At 43.7% G+C, this 9,677-nt stretch overlaps 1 protein-coding gene across 1 annotated transcript in view; it reads right to left on the bottom strand.

Annotated features, from left to right (window-relative positions):
• Positions 1-7,880, bottom strand: part of cilp2 (cartilage intermediate layer protein 2) — a gene marked incomplete at both ends in the record, with an annotated part of 21,449 nt that extends 13,569 nt beyond the window's left edge. The window contains one exon of the mRNA XM_080535441.1: positions 7,817-7,880. Within this exon, the coding sequence (XP_080391567.1) occupies positions 7,817-7,880 (64 nt within the window). The remainder of the gene's footprint in view (positions 1-7,816) is intronic.
• Between the last annotated feature and the right edge of the window lie 1,797 nt (positions 7,881-9,677).

A 9,677-nucleotide genomic window follows, 5' to 3' on the forward strand; every position in this document is an offset into this window, starting at 1 on the left:
TTATTTCATTGTTTTTCTTCGTTTGAACCTTGCTGTAGATATATCTGAGTATCAGTATTTACCTGTTATAATGTGATTAATGTAGCTAAAGTATAAATAAAAATGTGCTAGTTTCTATTTGTTGTTTTGATGTTGTTAGCCTATCTTAACTTAGAAGCTAATTCAAACTTACGTTATTCCCCTAGCTATATCCTATGTATCCATACCTTGTTTCTATGTACATTTTCTGGATGACCTACTTACCTGGATAATAAGCAATAAGAAATGTTAAAGCAAATTATATATTAATGTCATTGTTATGTAACATATTTATGTTAAAAGTAATCTGCAACGTTTATGTAACCTAATCCAACTAGCCTACTTGACAGTTAGTCAAGTCTGCTGCACATAACTAATAAGGTGTATATTGATATACTGTTATCGCTATAATTTTCGCATGTGGGCTTTGCTTTGCCCCTGATACTCCCTACTGGAGTCAGGCCACCTCGGTCCAGCAGGAAATTCCTGACTTCAGTGAGTGGGGCTGGCACAAAGATGGCACTGGTACATGGCAACCACTATGGACCACTCTAAGTGACGCGTCAGCAGCATGTGGCCTTCTCGTGCACTGCAGATGCCTCAAGGCATGCGGTGCCGCATCAATATGCCGACGGACCGTTGTGCCGACAGCCCTCCCTGCATGTGAATGCTCTCCGCTTCTCTGTGACGGTACATGTGGGAAGACGGTACATGTGTACTAGTAGCAGCCTAGTAACTTTGTTGGTGGCTACTGCAAATGAAACTTTTTTTTGGAACTGCTCTGAATAATAGATTTTTTTTTATTTTATTATTTTATTATAGGCTAGGCAGGACAAATGGAAGCATTGGAGCAGAGAATGTTTTGTTGTGCTTCCTGGTTTCGTATCGACACACGCATGCCCTGTGTGATGTGGTGACGCACTTCCCAGGTCACACTGTCTGGCACACGCTGAATCATTTCCTGGGTCTACCAGCACTGAGCACTGAGCATGCCCAGTGTACCTGAATGATCCTGTGAGACGCCACTCCGTGGGGCTGGAGAATATTTGCGCGACGGTGTGAAAACGCTCGTGTGGCCAGAGATCAGATAGGCTCTGAAATCGCGTATCGACGTCGTGTAGCCATGCCCTGACACACACACACACACACACACACACACACACACACACACACACATACACACACACACACACACACACACACACACACATACACACCTTTGTGGTCTTGACAATGAGACATTGGTATTGGTATCTCCAGTTCACAGGCTAGTCACAGCAGATCCATCAGTCCCACTGTTACAGGAGCTCTCCTGTGGAGCCTGGTGGAGTGGAGAGGAAAAACAACTACCCATACGCCGAAGGAGCTCTCCCTCCTCCTCTCTCCCTCCCCCCCTCTCCCTCCCCCTCTCTCCCTCCTCCTCTCTCCCTCCTCCTCTCTCCCTCCCCCTCTCTCCCTCCCCCTCTCTCCCTCCCCCTCTCTCTAACTGCAGGTCGTGAGTTTAGAATTATAAGGTTCTATCTCCGTTTAGGGTAGTTCAGAGATATTGAGCGTCAAAGTTTTTACATTCCGTTATGTTTGGTGAGATGGAACCTTTGTATTTGATTAATTGCTAACTAAAAAAGGTCAATATTTTAAAAAAATAACACCACACAGGCATTAATAAACACCTGATGGATCAGATTATGTTGATCCATATTGACAATTTTGTCAATTTTGACAAAAATGGAGATAGAACCGTATAATTCTAACGTCACGATTGTGATCTTGTCATTAGGCAGCTGGACAGATGTGTGGGGTGCTCAGCAGTAAGGTCTCTTTGATTACACACACTGCACATGAGACAGCACCAGGGATTAAAGGTCTGACAGGGGTGACAGCAGAGACTCAGCACTGTGGCTGGAGAAAGCCATTCACACACGCTGCTGACTGAATTGTCTGCCTGTCTGTCTCTGTCTGTTTGTCTGTTTGTCTGTCTGTCTGTCAGTCTGTCTGTCTGCCTGCCTGTCTGTCTCTGTCTGTCTGTCTGCCTGCCTGCCTGCCTGTCTGTCTGCCTGCCTGTGTCTGTCTGTCTGTCTGACTTTCTGCCTGTCATCAGGGCCTGCCTGAGAAAGCTATTTACACTCGGCCTACTTTCATCTGTCTGTCTGTTTGTCTGTCTGACTGTCTCTCTGTTTCTCTGTTCATCCGTTTATCTGTCTGTCTGTCTGTCTCTCTGTCCATCTATCTATCTGTCTGTCTGTCTGTCTCTCAACAGGACCTTAGAAAGCCATTCACAATCCTGTGTCTGTCTGTCTGGGAGAGTGCTTACCACTTTAGGAGGGACACTGCTGAGTTTATGGACAGAGCCACAAAGAGGCACGCAGGGCAAGGACAAGGCCAGTCCCTCTCATTTTATTGCTAATGGTTGTCTTTCTTGTCACGTCAGCACAGTTACTTCAAAACAATGGCATCTGAGAGATGCCAAGGTGTGGGAAGTGATTTATTCTCACAAATGGTGTTCTGAAAGTTTCAGGTCAGCCTTGACTCATACTTGGGTATTTGTAAGACAAAAGTAATAGGCTGTCACTCAAAGAAAGCCAAAGCCGACTGTTCATGCCTAGCGAGATCAATCGGACCGAGACGGCAATTTCATATTTCATATCAGCTTTCCCTTTGTTTGACATGAGGGAACGGCCAGATAAACAGAAACAAATGTTTCTCCGCACAATCTCTGCGGTACAGATGTGCCTGTCCAATAATGTCTTTCTGGTCTGTAGCCTTGCTAGCCTTGCTCGCTAATAACAGCGAGATGAGCTCTGTTAGGACGTAACCAGGGTGATTTAGTTGAGTTGGCCCGTTGAGGGTGTCAATTCTCTATTGTTTAAAATCAATTACTTAAAAACTAATCTCAGACAGGCTGAGGTAATTGATGCTTCGTGTAGACAGACACACTCCCTTCCCAGGGATTAGGGTTTAATCACAAACATATTGTACTAATCACTCCGGCGGCGACTTGATGGGCTCGTAAAAGCGATCGTCAGCTAATTCGGTTCTAGTGCCTATTCATTCTCCATCCTGCTTTTAGCTACCATAATGGTAGTACATGTTGTATTTGGACAGAGCTTCTCAAGACATTCAAAGACATTAATATTATGGGCTATTTTGGGGCTTTCTTGCGCCCTGAGCATACTCCCTTGTACGGGTCACCCTTGGGACTAGGAGCACCGTGTCAGGACAAGTGCTTTTAAAACACCAATGATGCCCCGGGTCAATTTGACCCGAACAGTACCAAAGGGGCCAAAAAGTGAACATCACACAAGGGTTAACATAATACCAGAGATGGAAGACCAGGGAGACATCTTGGGATGCAGAAACATACAGTAATCTCCAGAAAGATGTCTGTGTGTGTGCCTGCGTGCCTGCGTGCCTGTGTGTGTGTGTGTGTGTGTGTGTGTGTGTGTGTGTGTGCCTGCATGCCTGCGTGCCTGCGTGTGTGTGTGTGTGTGTGTGCCTGCGTGCCTGCATGTGTGCGTGCGTGCGTGCGTGCGTGCAGGCGTGTGTGTGTGTGTGTGTTTGTGTGTGTGTGTGTGTGTGCGTGTGTGTGTGTGTGTGCGCGTGTAGGGGGTAGGCAGTTATTATATATGACTTCAAGATGTGTGATAATGAAACTAAAACGTTGGATAAAGGGCATCTGCTAGATGCCAAAAATGTAATGTAATGCAATGTAAAAAGATTACGAGGATCGTTTATGAGGTGCATTATAGCATTAAGTCCTCTGACTTCAACTACGGCAGGTGTCTAGTAGCTGACTTCAGCGTTAAACGTCAGTTTGAGTGCCTTGTTAACACGTTATATAAAACCTAGTGATTTGATATGCTTTACTAGTGTTCAGGCAAGTGGTACGTAAGCTGTGTTACCTCATCTAGATTACCATGTGTTAAAGGTACGCTACTTATTTTTGGTGAGAGGGGATAAACATTTAAGTTGACGATTAACTATAACTGGTGGCTTTTAGTGGTGATTAACCTTTCCTAAAGTGGACTTCCCTCCAACCTCACCACAACCCTCATAAAACCCACACACACAGCATGGTAACAAGATACTGAAAGAGGTAAAAATAATAGCCCATGTAATGGAAACAATACATTAGCAACTAACCCAAGCATGGCTCTATGCCTATAAATAGAACCTACTTAAATAGAGATAGAAATAGAGATGAGGTCGAGGGATGGGATTTATCTCAGTTTAGCGTTGGTATTTATCTGTCAGTCGTTCTGTCTCTGTTTCCTTGACCCCCGCCATGTTTGCCGTGTCGAAGCCTGACGTTGTTGTGTCCCGAGGTAACGAGGGCCTTATTTCGGGTGTGCTATTTGAGGTGTGGCGTTTGCCATTCACATCATAAGAGCTGTTTTTAACACCGGTGTGTTTTAGTTACCGGCTACACACAAAGACAATCCGTCTATTAATAATCAAGGCCGTTCTAAAGGGCATTCTCTCCTCTCTCCTCTTTTTCTTTTTGGGCAGAGCAGGCGGGTGTTTTCCGAGACGGCGTGCGACACACTGACCCTTGCCAGCGAATAGAGGCTAATAAGAAGTTACAACACACAAAAAAAGAAAAAGAAAAGTTAAAAATTGCCAACTTTATGAAGTTTACCAAGAGAAGGGCTTCAGTCAGATTAGACAGGTCGCCGTGCCAGATTTGGGTTGGCAGAGAGGCAGGCCTTTCAACATGTCTGGATGTTGTATATTGAAATATCCCAGACTCTTACAAGAAGCAAATGTAAAAACACTTTTCTGTTTTATGTAACTCCTTGGATGGACCGGCGCTCCACTGAAGCTGAGTCACTGAATGAATGTTAATGAATCTTTTTTTTTTACCCTGCCACCACAGTGGCCCCTGTACGAGTGTTACAGAGTGTTACAGAGTGTTAGAGGCCTGGAAACATCTGTCATACCGCCCAGGCTTTATTGAGATGGAGGTAATAAGTAATAAGGAGATATTTGTTCAAAATCGGTCACATTTTATTTAGACTTTATTTAAGTTTGTGGTGTACCAATGGGCGTTTTCCATTATGGATAAATGTATGTAGATGGTCGTGTGTGTTTGTGTGTGTGTGTGTGTGTGTGTGTGTGTGTGTGTGTGTGTGTGTGTGTGTGTGTGTGTGTGTGTGTGTGTGTGTGTGTGCGTGCGTGCGTGCGTGCGTGCGTGCGTGCGTGCGTGCGTGCGTGTGTGTGTGTGTGTGTGTGTCAGCACTTTTCAGCCTGCATGGGTATGTAATTGTCTATGTAGAGTATGCATGTGGAAACTGTTTTCTGTGTTTGGCCCATTCCCTGGTGGAGGTGTGCTTTGGTGAAGAAGTCATTAGACCTCTCTCTCTCTCTTTCTCTCTCTCTCTCTCTCACACACACACACACACACTCTCTTTCTCTTCCTCTGTCTGTTGGCATCAGCTCTCATAGGGGAGCCACTGCCTGATTCAGAGCATCTGTGCTCTATTATCCAGAACACAATGTTGCCTCCGACATTAACTAATGATGCAAATAAGCCACCACGATGTTGGTGGAATTTATAAAAGGATAACTGAGGCTTTTGTGTTCTTCAACAGAATCTTTCTACCACAACATACTTCCTCATTCAAGCTATAAAAAAACAATTGGTCTCAATGGTATTTCCCTATTACAGTTTTTTTCTCTATCTCTTCACAGTTTTTTCTCTATGGCTTTTACACGTTTTATCAAAACATAGCTCATGCTTTCTCTTAACTCTTAACACAAATTGAGATTAAAATACCCCAATTTTAGGTTTTGGTCATTGTATTTGAGGTTCCGATATGTGTGTTAAACTGTAAAAACTCTGAAGACTCTTGTCTTCACTTTTACACATGAGCCAGGAGCTCTAGAAATAGCTGCTGCTCAAAGCTGCACAAACTATATGAGAAAGTGATGATGGTGCACTTTGCACCTCAAACACAAACACAAGCATAATCATTATAAAACAGCAGCAACGCCAGACACCACTACACAGAGCTGCTTCATCTTAAGAGGCAATTTATCCCTCCCTTTCTCATTAAAGTCAAAAGGCTATATAGATTCTACACGCACTTATATGTCCTTGTGTGGAGTGTTGCTGGACCCGTGCTCTCCAGTCTTTAGCAGCATCTGGAGAACAAGTCCCACTGATTAAGACCGATTACACAAGAACCTTAGATATAGAATATTTATAGAATGGACATACAGTAGCTAGCCCCCAAGACAAGACCAGGCAAATTGATAGGTATTATAAAGATGTCCGCCAGTCTACCCATCAAAGAATGTTAATTTAGAATGTTAAAAGGTCTTAGGGGATGTCTGCTCTACAGGATAACATTGACCTTGGAGCAGTAAGACGGACAGCTTCGTCGTCTCCTCTGTTGGCACACCTACACCTAGACTCTGAGACTGGCGTTGGCACAGACATGGGGGCTGGCAGCTCGTTAGAGCAGGACTGCTGGACAGTGTTGTCTAATGACTCAGGGACTGGTACCCCGTCACCTCACAACCTCACAACGCTCCGTCTCAGAGCAGCAACCGCGGAGTATCCGGGAGGGAGGCAGCAGCTGTCTCCTCAAACGGGGAAACAGGTCATAAATTGCTGAAAGCAGAGAGGGATGAAGAGAGAGGGGAAAGAGAGAGAGAGGGGGGAGGGAGAGAGGGAAAGAGAGGGGGGGGGGGGGGTGAGAGGGAGAGGGGGGGAGAGAGAGAGAGAGAGAAAGGAGGAGGGCACAGGAGGTGAAATGAAAAGGGAAAAAGGAAAGAGTGACAAAAAGTGACATGGAGGAGGCGGTGAGGGAAGGTAGAGTCATTTCACCTGTCGTTTTCTTCTCTCTCAAACGACTGAACAGCCGGCTGACAGTCTTAACAGGTGAGGAAGTGGGAGCGTTGATATGGTATTGTTGCTCGGCTAGTTGCCTTGGAGACAGATTTCTCCAAGAATCTCTTCAGGATTCTAATGTTTGAGGTGAAACAGGGTCATAGCAACTTCCCTTCGGCAAAAATGTGTCGCTCAGTCAACAAAACCCGAGAGATCGAGAAAACGAATCAACCTGAAATCCTTTAACCTTTAACCTTTAACCTTTGACATCCATATTAAGCCCATACTAGAGGTCCATCTGTTGTTCATTATCGGGACAGCGGTGCGCAATGATGACTTAACGCCCTGTATTTACCCCCCCGGTGGTGGATTCACCCCTTAAGCGGTGGACTAATCCAACACACAGACAGCTTCCTTAAGATAGGACCCCCTCACTACTAGACAGATTACCTATGATATCATCTCACCATGAACTCCTCATGGGCCAGTACTACTGATCCACTACAATACATATGACATCCTCTGGGAGATACACACTAATAACCGAGTTTATGGTTTACAAGTTTATGGTCATGTTATAGATGTTTGACTGTGAAAGGTATTTTAGGCATAGTTGATAGTGTATTGATAGTGTTGACAGAGTATTGATAGAATATTACTATAGATAGAGTGTATAAGATTGATTATAGAGAGAGAGACTAAAGGTGGTTGAGGGTACAGAGCTGTATGTGTTTACTGGGTGACACTGAGGTGCAAACCAAAGGCAATGATACAAAATGTACAGTTGCGCAAAATGTTTTCAAATGATAAATAAATCGGCTCCAATATTGTTTTTGTCTTGGAAACCTCTAGAGTCTACAAGAAAAAGGAAGATACATATATGGGTGATCAGGCAGAGTAGTAGTACAGTAGTAATAATAATAATATGAGCAAACCTTATACATTATTTGACACTATTTCACGTACCTTGTGCTACAGCCACCGCAACCAGCAAAGACAGGAAGAGTGTCACCTTTGATAAGTCCCGCATGGTGCCACCTTCCCTCACGACCTCAAACTGATGAAGACGATGACGAAGATAGATTCTATATTTCTCAGAAGCGATGAATATTCAGATACTTCTTCTTCAAATCTCAGTCTATGAAGACTTACTGGTGACGGTCACAGGTGTGGGTTAGGGGACGGTGCTGGGAAGCCTGGTCCTGTACCAAACACAGTCATGTGAGGATTGTTGGAGCGCTCAGGAGTTTTAAAAGAAGGGACACCCGGATAGAGTCCAATCCTGCCCCTCTTAGCTCACCATTGGCCAGGCCTCTCTCACATCTGTGTCCCCCATATCACTCCCAAAAAGGCAGAGGTGGGGGGGGGGGGGGGGAGGGATACTACCTCAAATAAAAGGGTGTTTTTTCAGCTTCTATAGAGTATAGTTTTGGGGCTTGTGATTGAACAGTTGAACAGTTGAACAGGCGATACCACTGTAGATAGTATTGAGAACACTTTTCAAAATGTATTATAAAAAAATAAAAGAAATAAATATGAATTATTTAATTGATTAATTATGAATCAATTTATGTGACATTGATTGGACAGTATTTTTTACTCAACCAAAGTCTTCAAAGACAGGCCTGTCAAACAGTATCCAAATGCCATTCAAATTGATCCCAAAATAATTGTTTCTGGAAGAAAAAAAAACGAGTTTTGTCATGTCATTAATCAAATGATTTAAAAGATATGTTAACTATTCATGTCTGCTAAATTAGCTAGACAGCTGTAGTCGTGCCCAGAGTTTGAAATCTATTTTCCATCATCTTCCATTAACTGTGAAGATATCCTTTTTGCTGCCAGTGCTGCTGCTTACTTCAAGTAGACCTGCAAATTGTTTGTCTACAACTCTATCCCCTCTCAGACAACATGACAATGCCAGATGGTTCGGTTTTGTGCTCTGGGTTTTAACTTTTTAACAACCTCTGATTTCACGACGCTCGTGTGCCAAGGAGGGAAGTGGCGTCATATGGCAATTCAACAAAACACTACTTCAAAAACACACTAGACATGCTTGTGGGGTGGAATGTACTGGGCTATACGCTGCGAATGCATCATTAGCAATTCTAATGATGTTTATAACGGATTCCGTAAAATTCCCTGAAGCATGCTACAGTTTAATGCCATGCAGGCAGCCCTCTGTCTCAGATCAGAGTGGATCACAGTGGCTATAGAAAGTCAACACAAAAGATGACATGAACTATTATCCTTGCATTAAGATGGACTCAATTCAACTTTTTGGAGTGATTTGTTGATGATGTTTAAGCTTTTGAGCTAATTTTAAGAGTGTCATCAGTGGCAAAGGGTGTGAAGACTTATGCACGTGAGGTATTTCTGTGTTTCAATGTTAATACAATTTGCAGGCATTTCTAAAAACTTGTGTGGAATGTGGAAAAAGTGAAGGGATGTGTTGACTTTCTATTCGGTTGTTAAGTCTGACGTCACGCGTGACGTTTAGCAATTTCCGGGTCCAAACCAGAAATGTTGTACCAGTGTACTAAAGCGGTAGAATGACAGTTCAATAGTTTTTTAGACTCTGATCTATTCATACGACAAGGGACACAGCACTTTCCCGTTTTTCCCATATTGTCAGCATCTTTGAGCCTCGGAAAAGCGCTATACAAATATAATGAATTATTATCATTACTGAGGCATTTCGAAGAGAGCGCCTCAGCCAACATTGGACCCGGAAACACGTCACGACTTAACAACCGAATAGCCACTGTATTATCTGCACTAATACCCTTAGTTCCATATCAGTGACATCACAGACAGCACTGAAACA

This window comes from Nansenia antarctica (assembly GCF_963989245.1).
Source record: "Nansenia antarctica genome assembly, chromosome: 7".
Classification (NCBI taxonomy): domain Eukaryota; kingdom Metazoa; phylum Chordata; class Actinopteri; order Argentiniformes; family Microstomatidae; genus Nansenia; species Nansenia antarctica.